The sequence below is a fragment of the Crocuta crocuta genome, unplaced genomic scaffold, assembly GCF_008692635.1.
Source record: "Crocuta crocuta isolate KB4526 unplaced genomic scaffold, BGI_CrCroc_1.0 scaffold102, whole genome shotgun sequence".
Lineage (NCBI taxonomy): Eukaryota > Metazoa > Chordata > Mammalia > Carnivora > Hyaenidae > Crocuta > Crocuta crocuta.
This window is the reverse complement of record NW_027530019.1, coordinates 3453933-3477983: the sequence shown is the minus strand read 5'-3', so window position 1 is coordinate 3477983 and position 24051 is coordinate 3453933. Positions and strand designations below refer to the sequence as shown.

Here is a 24051-nt window from a genome sequence, read left to right as displayed (position 1 = left end):
TGACTGAAAATACTCAGAGTAAGTGGGGCTCCCATCCAAATGGCAGTCAGATGACGTGTCTATGGCTCTTGCGGGGAGTAAGTAAAGAAAGAGCAGGGGACATGAGGCAAGCAGAGCTGGAGAAGAGAAAAGGAGGGCTTATAGCCTGTCTGTTGGTCCAAATGTGGCAAATTAGGCAGCAGGTATTACAGCTTAGCTGGCTTGGGCAAGTGTTAAAGTAGGCCCTGGAGGCACCTGGATGGCTCAGTTGTTTAAGCGTCCAACTTTGGCTCAGGTAATGGTCTCACAGCTCATGAGTTCAAGCCTGTGTTGAGCTCTGCGCTGGCAGCTCAGAGCCTGCAGCCTGCTTCGAATTCTGTCTCCCTCTTTCTCTCCCCCTCCCCCACTCATACTCTGTCTCTCAAAAATAAATTAAAAAAAAAAAAAGTAGGCCCTGTTCTCATGCCTGTAATGTTCTTCCCTCAGATCTTGATGAGGCTCATGGTCTCACTTCATTTAGGCTTATGGTCAGGTGTCCTCTCTGCACAGGCCTTTCGGGACAACCCTCTCTGTTATAGCCACATCTGCTCCCACCGAGGAACCTCCATCTTCACTTTCTAGCCCCTTGCTCTGCTTTATTTCTTCTTCTAGGCCCTTATTGCCTGATGCATTATAAGATATTTACTTGTTTACTGTTTATATTGCCACTGAGACATGAACTCCTTGAAGGCGAGGACTTCTGTCTGTTCACTGCTCTATCCCTGGAACCTAAAACAATGCCTGGCAGAAAATAGGCAATTAACAAATATTTTTTGAATGAATGCATGAATCAATGAAAATATTAGAAATTCAGGAAAAATTACATTAAGCTGGACAACAGCAGAATGGAATTAACCCAACTGATTGTTTATTTTTTGATGGTGGTAGAGTTGCATGTATGTGTTTTAATACTTGTCTCTGTAGTATAGTGAAGAGAGTAGCTTTTTGAGTGAGACATCTTGCCAGAGTTGTGATAAATGCTACATGACAAACTATGTGTAGAGCAACTTTTTATAGTAGATATTAAATTAACATTAGCTATTTTCATCCTTTCCAGCAGCAGCAGCAGCAGCAACTCCAGCACCATTATCATCGTATAGACAGAGTCAAAGTTTTCATGCTTACTAGCTTTGAGAGAGCATTGTGTATGTATATTTATGTATATATGTATGTGTGTGTGTGTGCGTCCAAAAGAATGGCTGGAATTGGTTAAATATATCAGTTTGATTGGTGGTGGAGTATATTAATGACCAAATGAACTGGTCATACTTCTTAAGTTTTGACTGTGGATAGAATCATATTTCCCAGAGCAATGAAGAGAAATCAAGGGGCGCCTGGGTTGAGCGTCCGACTTTCGCTTAGGTCATGATCTCGCGGTTCGTGGGTTCGAGCCCCGCGTCGAGCTCTGTGCTGACTGCCAGCTCAGAGCCTGGAGCCTGTTTCAGCCTGTGACTCCCTCTCTCTCTGACCCTCCCCTGCTCACGCTGTCTCTCTCTCTCTCCTAAAAATAAATAAAACATTAAAAAAAAAAGAGAGAGAGAAATCAAAAGAGGAGATGGCCCCTACTTACAGAAACTTATATGTTATAAATGAACATGGTAGACACACTAGGAAAAAAAACCGTAAGAATACTTAGAGATGTTTGAACAAGAGCAGTGTACAGAACAGCATATCTTTCCTTGAGTCTGTTTTCCCCTTCATCTCCGTGTTCAATAAAAGGCAGAATGTCAATTCTCAAATACCGTCCAGTGGGATTCCCAGGAAGAGCATGTTAGAGGTGTCTAGCATGATGCGCCTCATGAGGGTCAACACGTCGACATAACCCAATTCGTTGGTGACCTCCTCCAACCTGTCCAGATGTGTTATAATGGATTCAACACAAATTGTCACCATGCGCACGAGGCCAGGGCCAGACAGAGCTGAGGGAAACACATCAGAGAGTGAGTGACCATGAAATCAGTGGGCATACACAATCAGGATATTTTGGCCTTTTGCATTCAGAGTTTAACTGTACATAATTTTTTTTCAGTAACTAGGTTGAAATTTTCATATTCTTTTTTATATTGTTCTGCATTCTCCTAATTTTCTATGAGCATGCATCACCTTTATGGTTAAAAATGAATGAATGAATGAGTGAATGAATGGGGGTACCTGGGTGGCTCATTCGGTTAATCATCTGACTCTTGATGTTGGCTTAGGTCCTGATCTCATGGTTCGTGAAATCCAGCCCCATGTTGGGCTCTGTGCTGACGGCATGGGGCCTGCTTGGGATTCTTTCTCTCCCCCTCTCTCTCTGCCCCTCTGCGTCTTGCTCCCTCTCTCTCTCAGAATAAATAAATAAACACTAAAGATTTTTTTAAATCAGGGAATGCACAGAAACCTTATTTTAAAAGATTCAAAATTAAACTTTTCTTCATGTTATCGCAAATCATTTGTTTTTTTTTGTTTTTTTTTGTTTTTATTTTATTTCTAGGAGAGAGAGAGAGAGAGAGAGCGTGAGCAGGGGGGGGGGAGGGAGAGGGAGTCACAGACTCTGAAATAAGCTCCAGGCTCTGAGCTGGCAGTCAGCACAGAGCCCGACGCGGGGCTCGAACCCACGAACCGTGAGATCATGACCTAAGCGAAAGTCGGACGCTTAACCGACTAAGCCACCCAGGCGCCCCAATCGCAAATCATTTGTGATATTGCAATTGAAAAATTTAGGATTTTGGTCATCAATCACAAGGCAGTGGTTTTCCATGTTTACTGTATATATCTCCCTATAAAGAAGGTTTGGATTTGGCCAGGGTGATATTTATTTTATGTTTCAACAGGTGGCAGAGTACTGTTGCAGAACTACTTCAATTGGACCTTCACTATTTGACCTAAAGTGGCTTCCTGTTTAATTGTGGTTTATATGTTCAAAATGCTAGTCTTATAAATTACTGAAAGCGTTCAAAATTAAGAAATTTTGATTTATCTTCAAGTGACTTCTAGATTTGTTTTACTCAACCAACATCATGACAGCTAAGCAATTCTTTCTTTGCTTACCAGTCTTTTTTTTTTTTTTTTTGCAGGTTTTTGTATAAATATATTTTCATTTCTCTTGAGTATATAACTAGGAGTGGAATTATTGAGTCATACGGCAACTTTATGTTTAACATTTGGGCAAAGTACGAAATTGTGTTTCTACAGTGCCTGCACCATTTTACATTCTCACCAGCAATATATAAGTGTTCAAATTGCTCTATGTCCTCTCCAACATTTCATATTGGTTGTCCTTTAAGTATAGTAATCCTAGGGGGAGTTGTGTGATTTCATTGGGTTTTTACTTTGTATTTTCATTATGACCAATGATGTTGATCATCTTTTCATTTGTTTATTTGCCTTTTGTATATCTTATTTGGTGAAGTGTCTGGTTCAAATATTTTGCCCATTTTTTTTATTTTGCCCATTTTAACCAGTCTTCCTCACTGGCTGGAATTTCTTTAAGGACAGTGACAACCTCCTATTAGTGCTGTCCTTCAAGTCCACAGTAGATGATGGCCTTCAAATCATATTTGTTGGGGCGCCTGGGTGGCTCAGTCAGTTAAGCATCCAACTTTGGCTCAGGTCATGATCTCATGGTTAGTGGGTTCGAGCCTCGTGTTGGGCTCTGTGCTGACATCCGGGTCAGAGCCTGGAGACTGTATTGGATTCTGTGTCTCCCTCTCTCTCTGACCCTCCCCTGCTCACTCGCTCTCTCTCTCAGAAATAAATGAAAAAACAAAACAACAAAAAAAACCCCAAATCATATTTTTCAAATAGAGGAAGGAAGGAAGGAAAGAAGGAAGGAAGGAAGGAAGGAAGGAAGAAATGAGTGAAGACAGGTGGTGTGAATTGGCTCTGCTCACCAGCTAGTGGGTGATTAGGTGATCTATTCAGAGAGTTGAACACTTAAAGCCCCCTCTCTCTCTTTGCTCTAAATTTCTTCAAGCTTTCTTTACGAATAGTATCTCCTATTTATGTCTTTTATTATTCAGATTTGGTGCTTAAGTCAGAGTCCTTGAAATGCAATGAAAAATCCTGGGGAAATGTGTAGCCATAATTCTCTCTTAAAAAATCAGGGGCGCCTGGATGGCTCAGTCAGCTCAGTGTCCTACTCCTGATTTCAGCTCAGGTTATGATCCCAGGGTCATGGGATTGTGACCTGCATTGGGCTCTGTACTGGGCATGGAGCCTGCTTGAGATTCTTACCCCTCCTCTCTCCCTCTCTTTCTCTCTCTGCCCCTCACCCCACTCATACACTCTCTGTCTCTAAATTAAAATATAAAAAATTTTTTAAAAAGTCAGTTGCATAACAGAAGCCTCTGAAGGCATACTTCAGAGCTGAAGGAAGCCTGGTGAGCAATTCTAGATTCTTAAAATTTCTACTTGTAGTCCATAAATGGACAAATGGATCAAGAAGATGTGGTTTATCTATAAGATGGAATACTACATGGCAATGAGAAAGAATGAAATCTGGCCATGTGTATCAACATGGGTGGACCTTGAGGGCGTTATGCTGAGCGAAATAAGTCAGGTAGAGAAGGACAAATCCCATATGTTTGCACATATAGGAGGATTAGGAGGAACTTAACGGAGGACCACGGGGGAGAAGAAGGGGAGAAATGGTGGGGGAGAGGGAGAGAGGCAAACCATGAGAGACTCTGGAATGCTGAGAACAAACTGAGGACTGATGGGTGTGGGGGAGAGGGGGCAGATGGGCTTCATGGAGGGCACTTGTGGGGATGAGCACTGGGTGTTATATGGAAACCAGCATGATAATAAACTATTTGTAAAAAAAAAATTTCTACTTATATATAAAAAAGAAGGTTGAGGGTTCCCTGGGTGGCTCAGTCAGTTAAGCGTCTGACTTCAGCTCAGGTCACAATCTCGTGGTTTGTGAGTTCGCCCCGCGTCTGGCTCTGCGCTGACAGCTCAGACCCTGAAGCCTGCTTTGGATTATGTGTCTCCCCCTTTCTCTCCCACTCATGCTCTGTCTCTCTCTCTCTCTCAAAAATAGACTTTAAAAAAATTAAAAATAAATAAAAAAGAAGGTTGGGTTGGCAACATACTTTCTGACTGTAGAAAATACTTGGCAAATATGAAAGGCCAGCATGTTGTTCTTTGAGTGATTATCACATTCACAAGTGGGACAAATGATTTCTGAATGACTCAGCCCTTTGTGTGGAGCTATTGGCTTCAAATATCACTGTGGTTTCCTTCCAGATAGATGTATGATTTGCCTCTACATCCAAGAGCTTAAAGTCACATTTCAAATGTATAAGCAAAATGTAATATCATTGCTTATAGTCAGGGGTATAATGTAGACATAATTTTTATTTTTATTTTTAAAGCATTTTTAAATGTTTGTTTATTTTAGGAGAGAGACAGTACAAACAGGATAAAGGCAGAGAGAAAGGGAGAAAGAGAATCCCAAGCAGGCTCCATGCTGTCAGTGCAGAGCATGATGCAGGGCTTGATCTCACAAACTGCAAGATCATGACCTGAGCTAAAATCAAGAGTTGGATGCTCAACCAACTGAGCCACCCAGGTGCCCAAATTTTAATTTTTAAAATATGCTAAAGAGTACTGAATCTTATCCAGGTTAAACAAAAGTGAGCAAGAAGTCAGCACAATTCTGTCACTATGGACAACTCTCTTGATAGTTTCAGGAAACACAGCTATTTCTTGCCCCTCCACCTTCATCTCCCCAGAATGGGCCATTGCCTGGGCTGCACTTCTCTACTTCTCCATAGATATGTCCAGGGAATCAATGCTTTCATTAATGTTACTACTTTAGGTATCAAAACCTACCTCCAAATTTCTGCTATAGCTAGACAACTAATGAGAAGCATTAACTCTAAAGGGAGATTCATCAAGAATTGCTTGGGACTCTCACTGATTATTAAAAATGTCAGACACAACAGTGAACTTTTCATAAGCAATTAGACCTGTATTTTTGGCATTTAATCTGGTCAATTTTATAATGTTTTTATTAGAAAATCTAGTCTTATATACAGGGCTTATCTAAAAAATGTCACAAGGACTGTTTTGATTGATTTCCAAGTGCTATAGATTCTACTCTTTTAACATCTCTTACACTGATGACTTCCCTTCCACACACTCTGTATCACTGCAGTAGCTCCTAACTTCTTTTACTGCTCACAGTCATGCCTTGTGTCCATTAATCTTTCATTTGGCTACCAGAGGAATTTTTCTAAAACACAAATATGTTCATGTCATTCTGCTTAAAATCTTGGGTGATTTACTGTAGCTTTGAGATAAACTCAGTTCAGTGCCTTCCCCTGGGCCTCAGGCCTGCATACACCCAGGCCAGCCACAAGGGCCTGCTTACAGTGACCTGGACATAAAGTGCTGATCTCTCCTTCCCTATTTTGGAGTATCCTATTCTTTCCTTCTGTGGACTGTGTCCTCATCAAACTTTCTTAATTTAGGTAGCTTTTGCCTTCTTTCAAAACTTATCATAAGCATACACTCCTCAAAATGCCACCCATAACCCCTCAGTGTACTTTAATGGACCATTTTTCTGTGCTCTGTAGTGCTGTGCACACAACTCTAGCATAACACATCACCTAGGATGATATTTGGTGATATACTGATCTGCCACTCTGCTCCTCCCCCCGTTATAAATTCCTTGAGGGCAGGAACCATGCCTTGACTAACATATTCTGGACACCTAGTTCAATGATTAGAACACAGTATGTGTTAACCAAATGGATGAGTTTAGAAAATTATATTAATTTAAAAACATTTTTAAAATTCTCTTAATTTTTGCATGGCAAGGTAAACCATGTTGGTATGTGAGAGTTAATTGCTCCTAAACACTAGTTTACATATTCCAAATGCACCTGGGCAAAACAGCAAAGTAAAATAAAACTTACATTTCAGATCTTGTCATTTGAAACAACATGGATGGACCTAGAGGATATTATGCTAAATGGGATAAGTCTGACAGAAAAAGACAAATACCACATAGTTTCACTTTATATGGAATATAAAGAACAAAACAAATGAACAGACAAAAAGAAATGGACCCAAATACAAAGAACAAACTGGTGGTTGCTAGAAGGGAGGGGGTGGGAATGGGTGAAATAGATGAAAGAGATGAAGAGGTATAAACTTCCAATGATAAAATAAGTCATGGAGATATAATGTGCAGCATAGGGAATATAGTCAATAATATTGTCACATCTTTGTATTGTGACTGCACTTATAATGGGGAGGATTTCATAACATATATAATTGTTGAGTCACTAAGTCATACACCTAAAACTAGTATAATATTATATGTCAACTACAGCAAAACAAATCCCCCCATTTCTATAAGGTCTTATTATTTCACTTATTCTTCACAATAACCCTAGAATTAATGTTCTGTGGTATGTATCACCTTTCGTGGAGAAAGAAACTGAAGCTCAGAGAGACTGAGTGCCTTGTCCAAGGTCACATAGTTAGTAAAGCAGCAGAGCTAGGACTTGGACCCACAATTTATAATCCTGAGTCCTATACTCTTTCCAGTAATCCAGTTTGCAGTTTTGTAATGCTTCAGAGGATTGATCTGCCCCAATATGAGTGAGAGGCAGAATAATGGCCCCCTAAAACTTTCCAGGTGCTAATCCCTAGAATTTATTAATGCGTCACCTTACATGGAAAAAAGGATTTAGGCCATATGATTTAAGGACCGTGAGATGGGGAGATTACTGTGAATTATCTGGGTGTGGCTAACCTAATTACATGGGTCCTTAAAAGCAAAGAACCTTTCCTAGTAGCCTTCAGAGTCAAAAAGTGATGTGATGACAGAAAGATGGTCTGAGAGATGTGATATAAAAAGGACTCAACTCGCTATTGCTGTCTTTGAAGACAGAGGAAGGGGCCACAGGCCAATGTATGCAGGGGGCCTCTAACACTAGAAAAGACAAAGAAACAGGTTCTCCTCTGGAGCCTCCGGAAACACAGCCCAGCCAACACCTCGATTTTAGTACATTGAGACCCATGTCAAACTTTTGATCTATAGAACTATAAGATAACTGATGTGTTGTTTTAAGCCACTAAGTTCGTGGCAATTTGTTACAGCAGCAATAGGAGACAAATACAGTAGAGTCCACAGTACAGTTGTACTAAGTCTTGGTGATGGGCAGCTCTGTAGAGAGAATCAGTGCTCAGCCGGGACAGGTGTAGCTTCTCCCTATCTCAGCAGCACATGAGAGGCACCCAGGTTCACTACAGAGGCTGGCTAGAGGGAAGAATATTGATGGTGCATTGTCAGACCTAAAATCTATCTAGCCCCAGATCCTATTACTGAAAATGGTTCCAGGGCATGATTATCTTCATTGATGTTGATGTCAAAGATTGGTCATTATATTCCCCAACCACTTCATTTCCAGCAAGATATAGTAAAGGGGAAAATCACTAGATAAGGAGCCTTGGGATGGAGTCTATGCTCATCTATTACTTGCTATGTTGCTTGGGCAAAAATTGCAACCTCTCTAGGACTGTATTTTCTCAACTGTAAAATTTAGAGGTTAGACACGATGACACATCCAGTCCTTTCTAGTTCTAAAACTCTTTTAAGTTTTATTCACAAACTGTTCTGTTAAAACATATGGAATGTTAGTGATTTAGTAAGCACATTGTTTGGCTATGTTTAAATCAAATATGTGACTAACACACTACATTCTTAATATATTTTTTAAAAGTAGACTCCATGCACAGTGTGGAGCCCAATGTGGGGCTTGAGCTCACAACACTGGGCTCAAGGCTCCAGACACTTCACCGACTGAGCCACCTAAGGTGCCTCCACACTAAATTCTTTTTTTAAGTTTATTTCTGAGAGAGAGCACGTGTGCATGCATATGTGCACGTGTGTGTGTGTGCGTGCGTGCGTGCATGCTCATGAGTGCTCTTTGGGTGGTGAGGGGATGGTGGAGAGGGACATATGGGGAGGGAGAGAGAGAGAGAGAGAGAGAGAGAGAGTGAGAGTCCCAAGCAGGCTTCCTGCTATCAGCATGGAGCCTGATGGGAGGTTCAACCTCAGGAACTGTGAGATCATGACCTGAGCCCAAATCAAAAGTTGGACACCTGACTAACTGAGCCACCCTGGTACCCCCTTCCACACTAAATTCTTAATTGAAATAATCCTAAGTATAGAGCTCCATCTCTTCTTCACGTCCATGAAATTGCTTTTCGCGTCAACAAGAAGAACAGATTATGTGGTGGTTAAGAATGTAGGCTCTGGGATTGTCTCCTCGGCCACTGTTTACTAATATGGGGTTACTTCACCTGTTTTCAGCTTTCTCATTTGTAAAATGTAGGTGATAAGAGTTTGTACCACATGAGATTGCTGTTGGATTAAAATATCAAGTACTTAGAATGGTTCTTACCGTATCTTATTATTTCAAAATAAGTGAAATGCAAAATTTAAATTAAAAAATAGGGGGCATGTTTATAGACAAGAGAGCAGAATGTAGCCAGCACCTGATTACCTTTTATAAAGAAAGGTCGAACAGCTTTCCAGATTGTTGGATTATTGTTAAATATGATGCCATTTTCATGCATGCCGATGCACTGCAACCCAAGTTTGCTGCCAAATCGGGAGCTGTAGTGACTGTGTTTCATTACGTGGAACATACTTGAGGACCTGCAGAGACAGCAAACCTTGGTGTGAATTTGTAAGCGTTAAGAAAACTCATGGTGATGATTTTGATACCAGGTGGCTCTCTTAGCAAATGCATGTTGATCTAAGTGCAATGCATTCTAGCATTTGTATTGAATAAGCACTTGTTAGCGGAAGAACATCCCTCTCCAGTCGAAATACTTCTACCTCCTGACTCCCTGCTTGAGCACCATGAAAGATAGCACGCACACACACACACACACACACACACCCCATTTTTTATTTCCCTCTTTTTTCTAACTCCAAGTCACCAAAATACTCCTACAATTGGGGTCAGAGCTGTGAGGCTTTGAGAAGCTGAGGCCACCACTCCACCAGAGGGTCCTGAGAGCCTCCAGCCCCACTCCAGACTGTGCTACCCTCTGCAGGAGTGAGTCTCAGAATCCGGAGTTCCTGGAATTGCTGCCATTGTCTTTAGTTTGGAACCAGTAGTCTGGCCTCATACCATCTATCCCCAGACTCCCTAATCAGGCCTGGCTCCTCCAGTGGGTATCATTCTGGGCTTGAAGGACATCTCCTGGGCACTCCAGGCTCTGGGCTTAGCTGGCTGGGCTGGGCCTGGACGGCTGTCTATGATGATGACAGCAGCTATCTTGGGGCTCTGCATTCCATCTTGACTCATCAAGGTCCCCAGGGTCACAGAGTTCTCTCAGGATATAGGACATGGTGAGCCATTAGATAGTCCTTGAGGTAGCAGCACTGGGACCTTGCCAACAGGTTTCCTTGAACTTCTCAGCTCGTCCTCACTGTTTTGCACCTCTCCCCACCCTACCATGCCCAGCTTTTAAGCCCTGGGAAGAACTGTGAAGGAGGAATCAGCTCCTTCTGTCTCTCCCTTAACCACCCATTTCTTTCTCTAGGAACTGCTTCCTGCCGCCCCCCATCCCAGGGGGCAATTTGGGCATGATGAGGCATTTACAGTTATGTTAGAAAATTCTAGCTGAAGAAGTTCTAGAAGCTTGTATGCATGAGGAGAATATTATCTTCTTAGGACAGCAGTACAGAATTCTTCTGTAGGGAGAGACCAACTCACTCTATCAAGAAGATGTTTTGTTAAGACTGCTTATAAGTTATTTTATGGCATTGGAAGGATAAATTGATAAGTAATTTGATAATCAACAGGAAAAAGGATAAAAGGATAATTGTGCTCTTCAGGATAAATGGTAGGTGGGTTTACTGGAGGGTAAACTTGAAGCTAGCAGCATGAGGAAGGAGGGGGAAGAGAGCTGAGATGAATCCTACAGAGTGAAGATTTGGGGAGGAGAGGACTCCTGGCTCAGTACTCAACAAAAGAAGTCTGCTGGGAATTTATGAAGTTGCGAATTGTGGGGTGGATGGAATAAATTAATTTTTCATCTGCCAACAGAGAAATTAAGGAATGCTGCAGGTGACTGCATTTCCTATGGCAAGGGGCTTTGGCTGGAAAATAAGTTCACGTGGGGCCCAGAGGGAAGCAGGTAGCTGGACAAGGGCTGGTGGCTGAAGCCAAGGACCACATAGGTCAGGAAACTGGAACTCCAAGATGGCATGTGCTAATAAGTTAGGTAGCTAACCCTTCCTATGCAGAGCAAGAGGGACATTGCATGAAGACAGGCAGGATAGTGTTTACTTGAGGACAGAGAAGATAATAAGCAGGACATGTGGTGCTTGTATGTCTATTATTTTCACAAATGCCAATATCATCACGTTGTAGGCATAGACCAGACACAAATGCCACTTGGAACAATCAAATGAGATTATCTAAGGATATGGAAGAAAGTCAGTACAGTGAGGAGAAGAGGCAGACAAAACATTGCAGAAGGTGGGGGTGCAGGCAGTTAGACCCCCAAAATCCTCACCGACAGGGGTGCATGGTTGTGGTTGAGTCAGTGAGGAAAGAGGTCACATGTCAGCCACCTCTGTCCAAGGCCCAGCCTTTCCATACGTAAGTCTGGAGCATGCTCTCTCTGAGGCATGGGGCCCTCAGACATCCCTGAGCTGCTGAGTGGAGAATAAGAACACAGAGTACAGAGAGGACCACAGAGTTTGTGCTCACCACAAAGTCTCACTTATCGTCCTCTGCCTCCCTGTGCTCCCAAAGCATGTTCCAAGTACATACATTACCCAGACTCCTCTGAGGGGGCATGATAACAGGCTCTTCAGATTACAAGGCCTCTGCCACAGTATTTATATGTCGATGACATGGCCAAATGCAAATTCTCCTTGGTAAATTGTAAGCATAAGCAGATTTACTTCTTTCCATATGTATTTTCAGCAACTTCAAAAAGTTTCCACTCACGTGTACTCAAACTGATAGCCATTTTTCTTGGAGATAGGGAGAAAAAGGGATTTGAGAATTAAAAAGAGACGCTGAGTGGTTAGCAGAGAAGGAGTAGAGATTTTCTGTGGTGCAACTATGGGAGGCGTGAAGAAAGCTGAGGCAAGGTGCACTGTCATTAGTCTGACTTTCAGCCATGTTTACTGTGCCAGAGCCAGGCCATGTATAAATGTGGCCTACCTGTGTATGCTGTGTTGGCGATCATGGGCAGAGCTCAAGTGACATAATCCTTGACTTTGGGGCTTGGGAACTAAACTGCTCAGGTTGGCTAGGTAAATTAAAATAGATCCCCCAGAGTTTTTTTCACCTAAGGATTATAAGTTACCCCATGTCTCTGAGACCAGAGAGGATTTCAGAAGCAGTGATCATAAAATTAGGACTAAACATGTGAGCAGAGGAATTGGAAGAGGATATGCACCTTATTGCAAGAAAGCAAAATATATTTATAAACATCTGTCTGATACCGCCAAAGAGGGAGAACTTGGGCATTTTTGGGTGTAGGAGAGAGAGAAAGAGAGAAAAAAGAGAAAGTAACAGCACAATGCCCGATTGTGCAAATCCAAGATACATAAAATATCATCAGTGTTTTAGACGCTGTTATTATTTTTGGTGGACTTAATGTTTATATAAATTTTCATGTGTTCACTGCAACGTTGGTTCTTCCTCCCTGCTTCTCCACTGAAATTTTGTTTCTCAGCTACAAATTCTTCTACTCTGCAGGGTTTCTGAGCACACAATCCTCAAAGATGGGGAGTGGTGATTATAGTATATACACTGGGCTGAAGTGGCCATCTTACCACATGCTGCTGCTTCTTAAATTTGATACTTGGCTTCTAAAAGGATGGCTGTGCCTTAATGAAGTTGTTCAGTTAATGCCTGTGAAAACACATTCCCAAGAAGACATTGGGCCAAAGAAGCTGTGCTCTGGCTGAGTAGCAGGCTAAGTATTAGCCAAACCCTCACATTTGTGATGGTTCCATAGTCCTATTTAAATTTTAAAAGAAAGACCCTGAAATGATGGCATTGTTAGGAAATGAAAACATAATTATTATATGAATAAATTATTTACTAGATGATTTCTTTCAGGAAAAAAATCTAATTTCAAATCAAAACACTCTCTATTAAGTCAAATATTCTCTTGATTTGATTCCAGATAATATTCATCAAATGATCCCAAGTTTTAAACAAGTATTTCTCCTCCTAGCAACAAAAATAAAAACAAAAATCCAGATGCTTCTGTTTGTATTCCAGGGAATTAATTTGACTGACAAATGGCTAAAATTTTGTCCTGTATAGAGAAGTCATGCTTTGTGAGGACTGAAAAGATTATTGATAGATTTTAGGACATTAGCTTCTCTCAGCTTCTCTTACCTTCCCCTACTTTATTCTGTACTTACAGCAGAAAGTAAGTATATTCTTTATTCACAAATTCGTATCTAAGAATTTTAAGTGCCTAGAGGTAAAGCTGAGCACTATTCTTTCTGCTCTGACCCCTAGAGCTTTTATACACTGTGTTAACTACATTAGTGTGTCCACTTATTTTGAGGAATTACTAATCGATTTTTTTAAAGGAACAAGAAACCCAAACTTAAACCCAACTAAATGTATATTAGTTAATAAAGAACTAACTTTAAAAATAAATGTGTTCTTTAGGGGGCGCCAACATCTCAGTTATTTCAAGCCAGAGGCTCCGCCTTGACAAGGGACAAAGCTGTCAAGACAGAAGTGATACACACTGAGAGGGAAGAGTGACCAGCTGCCGGTGAGAAATTTAACAAGGTCTTTTTTCAAAAGTACATTGGATTTATATAACCAGAGTAAATCATGAATGTGAAGAAAGAAAGTTTGGTGAAGAACTAGGGACTCCAGCCCGGAGCACACAGGGTGGCCACGAAAACAGTAGGGACCATGCTCCAGCCTTGTGGGCCAGCCTATATCACCAGTTGAGGGAGATGTTATACTGACTAGGGAAGTAAACATTTCTTACCACTGAAGAGAGACCAGGAGAGTCCCCAAGCTCAGAAGGGACAGTGGGTAAACTGCATGGTAACTGGGGTCATTATTTCCTTCCTTCCTTTCTTCTTTCCTTCCTTCCTTCCTTCTTTCCTTCCTTCCTTTCTCTCTTCCGCCTGCTACCTTCCTTCCTTATTTGAGTATAGTTGACACACAGCATTAAATTAGTTTTTAGGTATATAACACAGTGATTTAACTCATGTATACATTATGCCATGCTTACCACAAGTGTAGCTACCATTCGTTACCAGTGTTATACCAGTGACTGTATTCCCTATACTTTACCTTTCATCCTTGTGATTTATTCATTGTATAATTGGAAACCTGTTTTCTTATTCCCCTTCATTCTTTTTTAAACATGACTGAAGTCAAAATGAATCACCAAAAATGTCAAACCTATTGTTTATTCAAAATGAAAAGTAGCCAGGAAGTAAGTTCTTGGGTAGTGAGGAGGAAGCCACCCTTCAGTTCTGAATTTAAAGGACTCACATAAGGGAGCCTGGTTGGCTCAGTCGGTGGAGCATGCGACTCTTGATCTTGGGGTTGTGAGTTTGAGCTCCATGTTGGGTATAGAGATTACTTAAAAATAAAATGTTCAAAAAAAAAAAAAACAGGACTCACACATCTGTGGCCAGGTTCAAGAGTGATGAGTACTAGAAATATGGAGGAGAAAATTAATGGAATGATTGGTACCAAACATTTAAAAACACTTGCCTGTGTAGACCTGTTTTGTGCCTGAGACTTAGTCTCTTTTGGTCCCATAGTCTTTCCCCTGTCCTTTACCCGTGTTATATCCTCACAATACAGCTAAATACTGGAGTCGCCGCAAGAGGAGAACAATTTTTATAACAGAGAGATTCAACTGTAACTACCCTACCCAAGTGATCATATTTAGCATCCCTAATAGTGGGATGACTTTTCCTTGTCTCCTAATGTGATGCAATATGAAGTGCCTAGCACTACCGAGGAAATATTATTACAAAAATATTTAACCTGAATGAAACTGAGACATAATTTTCAGTTTAGGGGTGCCTGGGTGGCTCAGTTGGTTGAGCATCCGATTCTTGATTTTAGCTCATGTCATGATCCCAGGGTTGTGGGATCCAGCACTGCTTAAGGCTCCATGCTGGGTATGGAGCTTGCTTGGGACTCTCACTTTCTCTTTCTCTCTCTCTCTCTCTCTTTCTCTCTCTTGCTCACACTCCATCTCTCTAAAATTAAAAGACATGATTTTCAGTTTATAAGAAACACAGGGAATAGAGAACTATGTTATGTGACACCGTAATGTAGAGAGAAAAATTCAGAAATGTGAAATACATCCTATAAGACAGTTGGTCTAGTCTCTTCAAAAGATCGATGTCATGGAATGCAAGGAATAGGAAGACTGCTCTTTCAACTTCTCTATTCATTTGAACATTTTCTTAATAGAAAGTTGGAAAAAACATTTTATTGTCAATCATTAAAATTACTCTCTTCCATGCATCCTCAATTCCCTTGACCCTCTCCTTATTTTGTCATAGTTGCCTGGTAAAACTTCACCCCTGTCTAAATCCAACTCTCAGCTTACTCTGTGCTTGTTCCTGGCAGCTGACTGTGGCTGGGAAAAAAAAACACACATTTACATGTTCATGTGCACACACACTGACAGTTCCCAGTTAAATTCAAGTAGGCCCTTAGAGCGACTGGCAGTTCTACTACATTTCCCCAGTCCATGCGTGCTTACTGTTCTAGATGACTATTATATCCTGCCTCTTCTCTCCTCAAATATTCTACTTCCTCAGTCTTAGGTAAAGACTTTATTTTTTTTTTTTACTTAGGAAAAAGAAGCAAGAATCTCTGCAAGCTCCAACTATTAGGATCTGTTCTCTTATATTCAAACTTCTCACAGTTACTGTGGATGAACTTTCATGTCCCTGTTCAGTGCCAACTCCACCTGTCACCTGTACTCCCTTTCACATCTCACTCGCACACCCCGTTCTCTTCCATCAACAGTTTTGCTCTGAAATTCATCAGTGCCACCACAACACATGTTGTGATTTCTCCCATCTTAACAAGAACTCCTTGGACCATATGTCCCTTTATATTTCTTTGTTCCATTTCTCTGCTGTCTTTATGGCAGAGTCCTTGGAAGAGTTGTCTTTCTCCTGTAGCCTCTCATTCTCTCTCCTCATTCTGTACTACAGTCAGACTTTTGCCCTCACCACTACATTGAAATTGCTCTCTTCAAAGCCACCCATGTTGCTAAATGCAATGCTCAAATTGTCTTCCATTAACCTAGCACTATCTGGCATGCTTGACAATTCCATCCTCTCTGATATACCCTCATCATTTGGCTTTCAGACCACCATACTTTCCTGGTTTTCCCTTCTCTGGAAGTCCTTCTCAGCCTCCTCTTCTAGTTTCTAACTGTGGTGGAGGGTCGAAATACTTAGACCTTCCTTTACATCATCTCATTCAGTGGCCCATTGGGCATATCAAGTCAAAATATCCCAAATGGAATCCTGATTTCTCCCCATCCCAAACTTACTCCACCTACCTGAGGTAATGATACCCTCATTCTTCTAGGTATTCAAGGCCAAAAACTATGCTACCACTTTAATTCTTACACCCAACATCAATCTCTTAGCAACGTATTGGCTTTGGCTTCAGAATATACCTAGAATCTTACGTCTTGTCACCTCTACTGCTCTCACATGGACCAGCCACCATCATCTCTTGCCTAATTGCTCTCTGTTTACTCATCTTTGTTCCGTTAGCACCTGGTCTCAAAGAAGTGGGTAGAATGTGGCTAAAGAAGTCAGGAATGAGCTGAAACATAAGACAGATGTGTTACTTTTTCTGCTCAAACTCTTCAAAGGCTTCCCATCTCATTGTAGGGTAAAATTCAGAGTTGTTACAATCGCCAGACCAATATGATTGAGAATCCTAATACCTTCCTACTGTCATCTCCACCATTCTTCCACTAGCCACATGAGTGTCCTTGTTGTTCCTTGAACATTTCAGACAGGCTTCTACCTCAGTGCCTTTGCACTTGCTGTTCTTTCTGTCTGGAATGGTTTTCCTCTACATCTCTGGATGACTCTCTATCACTTCTTTTAGGTCTTTATTCAAATGATGTCTTCTGAAGTTCATCCGAGGGTTGTGGGTTATCGTTAAGCTGATTAACAAATGATATCTTCTGAATTAGGCCTGCCTCAACCACCTATTTATAATTGCACTTCCATCCATGCAAATGGCCCTCCCCTAATTTAGTTTCCTGTATAGCACATATCTACCTGATAATAGTATGAGCAACTGTCTTGGTTTGCTTGGGACTGTCCCGGGTTTAACATTAAAAGTGCTACATCCTAGGAAACCCTCTAGTTCCAGGCATGGCAAGACAGTTGGTCACCCTACTGATATATTCATTTATTGTTGATATATTAACAATACGACCATATATTTCCTCATGAGGGTAGGAGTTTTTGGCTGATTTGCTCATGATACCCTTGTACATAGTTAAGTTCTTAATAAATAATGAATGAATGAATGAGGGGCCAGTAATGATTATAAGTTAGGATCATCCAGTGCTTAATATGTAGTAAATTCTCAATAATTGCATGTTAGAAGAATAAATGAATGAATTCCCTAGAAATTTACATATAATTAAAACAGATATAAAAATACAACCCTAATTAGTAGTTAATTACTATATGACCCTAATTAGCATGTTAATTGCTAACCCCCCTCTATTAATGCTACCCACATTCTTCTTTTTTTTTTGTATTCATTACAAAAACTAATAGACACGAAACAGAGTATCATGCACAACATCTGTAGACCCTCATTAATTTAGAGCTTACCTGCCTGGGGAATTGTGTGTGCTTTATCTACCGATGACCAGATAAACCTTCCCCCAGAGCTCAGAGTTGCTCAGGCAATATCCTGGCAGGACTCAGGCCTGACTCCCCCTGTGAAGTTCTGCAGCCCTCACCACTTCAGGACTATGCAAGTAGGAAAAGTTGGGACATCAGCTGTAATAACTATAGATCTCAAACTTTTCAAAAGAAAAAAAACCTGGCAAACTATTCAAATAAAAACAAAAAGCTTTCTGAGGTCCAGTGGGGGTATTTTCAAGAGGCACGGGTAGTTCTGGAAGGGACCTGAAGAGCAGGCGAGGGAAGGAGATGGGGACAAACATGTCCTATTCCTGCAGGGAGCTCAGTCCTTAACAACAAAATTGAGCGCTCAAGGCAATTAAGGAGAACACAAAGACTCCAACCAGTAAAAAGCCGGTGAGGACAGGACAAGGAGAGAACTGGGAGAGCTGGGGTAGGGGAGGGATGGGTTGTGTGTGCATTTAGAGTATGAATCATCACCTGAGTTGGTCAGGGTCGCTAAAGTCACTTTCTTCATGAAGACAGTAGAGTGGTCAAATCCCACCCTGCACTGTAACGAGGATCCTACTTCAGGAATGGCTTTGGGCTTCTAGGACTGTATCTGATGAACCAAGTATGTGGTATGTAAGAGCCATTTCTGTTCTGGTCCTCTGGTCCCTTGTCACATTCTTTACTCCAGTTCTTATCTGACACTAGCTTAGCACCTGAGCTAGACTGAAGAGTAAGATGGTAAGATGAAAACACTTCGGCCCTGCTTAGCGGCTCTCTTAACCTCAAGGAAAGACCTTGTGCTGGAGACAGTTTACCTGCTCTCCCGTCTCAGGCTCTGCAGCACATTGGAGTCACTTGGGGAGCTCTGCACACTACTGATGCCTGGGTCCCACCCCCAGAGATTCTGAAAGCTGGGGTGTGGCCTGGGCCTTGGGATTTTTATAAGCTCCCTGTGCAGCCAGGGTGAGAACCACTGCTCTAGATCCTGAGCTATAGACAGATATCCTTTTGGGTAAATATCCTGCAGGTCCCTTCACCTTTCTGCCAAGTAGAGCCGGAAGGTAACTGGCTATGCTGGGGGATGAAAGACCAGGGCCAAATGGGCCAGTGTCCTAAGCCCCCAAGCCCTTAGGTCATCAGTCTCAGGACATATTGAGACTGTAGTCAGTTGCCAAAGTGAGTAAAGTATTCGGTTTTTAAAATGAGAATGTATTAGGGCACCTGGGTGGCTCAGTTGGTTAAGCCTCCAACTTTGGCTCAGGTCATGATCTCACGATTCATGGGTTTGCGTTTGAGCCCTGCATTGGGCTCACAGCCTGGAGACTGCCTCAGATTCTGTGCCTTTCTCTCTCTCTCTCTGCTCATTCTCTGTCTCTCTCCCTCTCTCAAAAATAAATAAACATTAAAAAAAATTAAATGAGAATGTATCAAATTCACATAAATTTGGCTGACCAGAGCTCAGTATTCCAAGAGAAGTAAAATCTAAGGATAATTATTGGTCCCCCACTCCCTTCTTTCAGTTTTTTGGGTCAAAGAATTGGGCTCAAAGATTACCATGATATGTATGAAATGATGTATATAATCTTGGCTTGAAAAAAATCAATGTGTGGGGTGCCTGGGTGGCTCAGTCGGTTAAGCATATGACTTCGGCTCAGGTCATGATCCCCCAGTCTGTGGGTTGGAGCACCACGTCAGGCTCTTTGCTGACAGCTCAGAGCCTGGAGCCTGCTTCAGATTCTGTGTCTCCCTCTCTCTCTGCCCTCCCCTGCTCGCTCTCTGTCTCCATCTCTCAAAATAAAATAAAGACATTAAAAAATTTTTAAAAAGAAAAAAATCAATGTGGTTTCCAAAAATGTTTTACTTACCTCTGGGTAATAGTCTGTGTATCTGGACAAATAATTCTAATTCATCAGTAGAACCCTAGTTGGTTTTAGTTTTGGATAAAGCCCTGTCAGAGAATCTAAAAACTCATTAATGAAATAGTGTTGCATATAACATTGTTAAATATCTAGTAAGGATAGATGAAAGTCCAGTGATATATGCCCTCTTTGAAATTCTCCATGTTCTATGATCAGTAAATAAGAAAACTATTTCACAAAACTAGTTTTCTATAGTCGATGCCTATTTGGTTAACCCTGGAGGAATTCAATGCTAAACTTATCTAGAGAATATAACAAACCATTTTTTAAAATAGGTAATATGCCTGATTTATTTAAGATCACTCAGATGAAACACTGACACACAGTCATAAATAGAATTGGAGCATATGAATGGCATTTTTTTCCTACTCTCATCCTGCTAGAGGTGCTCAGTAGCCTCCTATTAGAAGCACATTAGCAAATTGGTACAGATTTTTCTCCCAGGTGTTCTGTTTTGTTTCAAATGCTTACATTTAGAGAGAAGACCAAAATCTTAGGAAAGCAGAAAAGACAACACCTCTCCCTAAAGTATGTTTTATCAAACCCAAATCATTTGGATTCTGAATTTCTATCTTCACTGCTCAGAGAAATTTTGAATAGTTTTCCCAGCTTTCCAGAGTTGTTTTGTCTGTGTACCTCTGGTGTTAGGCAAAGCCCAATTATCCCACTTGTCTTTAGTGATAGATTTTCACCTGAAAATTGCTTACCTCCATTTAAGTAGCAAAAACATAGCCTTAGAAACAAAAGCATCAAGATATCAAAATAAGTTTGCTTGTTACTTAATAGGGGGGAAAATGCAGGCTTCGTTTTAAGACTATGTCTCCAATTATTAACAGACTCACTTGCTAATAATGAGTGTTTCCTCTCCACATATCCAGACTCTCATGAATTCTCCATACATCTTGTTGTAGTAGTTACAGGCACTGCCAATCCCCATCCACAGGAACCTGCAGTGGGAAATGAGGGGCCCGATTCCCATGCAATAGCCAGGACCTAGGAAGTGACAAAATCACAATCAGCATTTTAGCAACACCAGAAAGAGCAACTGTTTTATGTTACTGCTGTTCTTCTTCCTTTATATTTAAATGTTCTTTTACACCTTCTGATGTGTATCTCTTAATCACTAAAAAAAAAACCAAATAAGCTTAACATGCACAAACAGTAGTTCGTTGTCCATACCATGCTAGTTCCATTTGGTCTTAATTCAGTCTGAATCAACTACAGTATGTGTCTACTATCTTCTTGCCATGTTAAACAGCATCAGTGAGTTTCAAATGCAAGTCAGTCAGTCCATCTATTTACAAGCACGGAAGCCAGGACATGTGACAAGGTGACAAATCTATTTGGCCACCGAGTTTTGTCTGAAAACTTTTGGTTTGGATGCCCCAGAATTGGTGACAGAATTGGTGGCTTAAATGAGTTTGTAGTTTTGGTATGACTTTTTGTAATGCTTATTTATTTTTGAGAGAGAGTGAGCATAGAAGAGGCAGAGAAAAAGTGAGACAGAGAATCTGAAGCAGGGTCTGCGCTGACGATGTGGGGCTCAAACTCATGAACTGTGAGGTCATGACCTGAGCCACTCAGGCGGCCCTGGTGTAATCTTTTTAACTGACAGATGTGGTCTGGAAAGATAATGTCTGAACAAAGAATATCCATTTCTTTTTTTTTCACCCCTTCAAAAAGGACTGTTTAAGAATCCTAAGCCAAATCTCTTTTCACGAGTCTGATTAATGTCTAGATTAGAATTTGAGTCCAGTGATGTGGTTTTACTCAAGAGCAGTGACTGCTCATGTCCTTGCTTATATAGGCAATGGCAGAACTGTAAAGTACATAAATCCAGTAAAAACTGGGGAATTTGCTGCTGCCTAGACCAGAGAACAAACTCGGTAGCTTGATTTTACTGGTGATGGTAAAAAATTAGACCAGAACTTTTTGGAATGGTTTTTATGAAGTAGTAGCTTTTCTAAATCTTTCTCCTTTAATTTCATTCTGTCAATAAAATATGAAGCTGACATGCACAACTGTATGAGACAGTGTTCTCACTCCTGGGGCAAGAGTTGTGTAAATAATCTAGATAATCTAAGCTTTTGCTTGAATCATCTAAATTGCATGTTTAGTCCCAAATTTGGCAAGTAAGATTTAGTCCATAACTTTGCAATACCTGGGTTAATGGGAATAAGACTGTCAGCTTTTTATTTTCATTAAGGTGAAGGTCTTGGGCATTATCTGTAGAACCAAAATATTTTCAAAGGGTTCTTCTTAGTCTTATAATTGTTCCAGTAACACTGAACTATAAGTAATGACTGGCTTTGTATTAAAATAATTTCATTAAGTTCTTCAAAAGATTAAAATGAGCAAATGTGAATATGTATTTCCGTAGAATGTCATCAGGTATCCCAGTCTCTAATCAATTAAATTGTTCATAATAACAAACTATTTTGCTGGCTATTTACATTGTAGATGCTTAATAAATGTTTCCTGGGTGAATTTTGAAAGTTATTTTGATATGTGTGTATAATATGAAGGATGAAGTTTTAAATGTGATCCTCATTTAGAGTATTTTAGATTGTATTTGCATTTTGATAAAAATGTAAACATATCACTGTGTCATGTACATTTAGTCCACAGGAGGTCAAACATCTGGCTATTTGAGAATAGCCTCATTTGACAAACATTTACTTACTTAATATGCTAGGCCCATGAAAGACAAAGGCATACAAATAAAAGGCTGAACTCTTCACTTTTTATCAAAAAGTTTGGTGCCATGTAGAAGGTCTCACTATTGGGGAGTCACCATTCAAGTTTAAAATATGACAGTGCAGGTCTCTATCACTAAAAAAGGGAGATGGTGATGAACTTTGCTTAGGTTGAAAACTTGGGTGTGCTAACCAGAAGAGAATTAGAGTTTGGGGTCCCTGCTACTAATCACATGCCAGCTTAGTTCATACAACAAACCCTTACTGAGACCCTACTAGGTATAGACACTAGCCTAGTGACAAGTCAGGAACAGGAGTGTAACTAGATCCCCATCAAAGCCCTGGGAGGGAGAGGAGAATATGTGGGGGGAAAGTACTATATCAAATAATTGCAACACAATGTGATCTTTTCATTTATATGTATATAAAGAATTTATATGTGTATAAAAAATTTTCTCTCCAGCTGAGAAAAGAATGCTTTAGCAGGGGAGAAACTTTGGTAGGATATTAGGGAAATATTCTGGTTGCATCTATAATAAGCTGCTCTCTGCTTCTTTGATTAGGGAATGCATATCTAGGCATACAGCAATTGTGGGAGCCACTTTCACACCCAAAGAGGAGCAATAAATACTACACTGCATTTTTGTGCAGAAACAGCAACCAGCAAGCCAACAGCTGGGACTTCTCACCCACTGTCTTGATCACAAAGCTGTTGCATTCCATGCTGGGTATACACCCTAGAGAAACCTGTGCACATGTATGTTCATAGCAGCACTGTTCACAATAGCCCCAAACTGGAGACACCTAAAGGTTCACCAACAGCAGCATCAGTAATTAAACCATGAGATGTTTGTGTGACTGCATACCATATGAACTGTAGCTGCATATCACAGCGTGGATGAATCTTACAAACATAATATTGAGCAAAAGAAGCAATAGAGAAGTAACAGCAAACTGGATTGCTAAAACATTTAAAACCAGGCAAAGTTAATCTATATTACTTAGGCATATGAAATTAGGCGGCAAAACATGTAAAAGCAAGAAAGTGATTGTCACAGAATAGAAGAATGTTTTCCTCTGGGGACAAGAGAGGGGGTATTATTGAAAAGGCATAAGAGAAGTTTCTGGGATGCTGCTAACATCCTGTTTCTTGTTCTGGACTATGATGACATATCTATTTTACCTTTCTGTAAAGTTGTTTTTTAGGGGGAGATAGGGGAATGTGTTGCTATATCATTTTTGCAGTGCCCCCTTCTGAGGATGTGGTGCCCAAGGCAGAGAGAAGCTCTAAGAAAGAGAGGACCCATGTGCAAGGTTGGGGATGCCTATGTGTCCTTGGGGAGAAGAGAGCTGCCAGGGACCAGGTAACTTTGAGTCCTGGACAGAGATGGGTGAACTTGGGGCAATTTCCCAGAACTGACACTTACAAAACCCTAGGTAGGAATGACCTGTCCTCCCCCAGACTCCCATAGCTCTCCCAGCACTAAGTTATCTGCCTGTGGGTGCACAGTCCTTGGCACTG

General features: G+C 40.9%; 1 protein-coding gene across 1 annotated transcript in view; it reads right to left on the bottom strand.

The window, feature by feature from the left end:
* CYP19A1 (cytochrome P450 family 19 subfamily A member 1) overlaps positions 1 to 24051 on the bottom strand; it is a 73083-nt gene that overhangs the window by 11976 nt on the left and 37056 nt on the right. Inside the window, exons 3-5 of the mRNA XM_077764407.1 lie at positions 20676 to 20826; positions 9525 to 9679; positions 1761 to 1937 (exon numbers count right to left, since the gene is read on the bottom strand). Coding sequence (XP_077620533.1) covers positions 1761 to 1937; positions 9525 to 9679; positions 20676 to 20826 — 483 coding nt within the window. The remainder of the gene's footprint in view (positions 1 to 1760; positions 1938 to 9524; positions 9680 to 20675; positions 20827 to 24051) is intronic.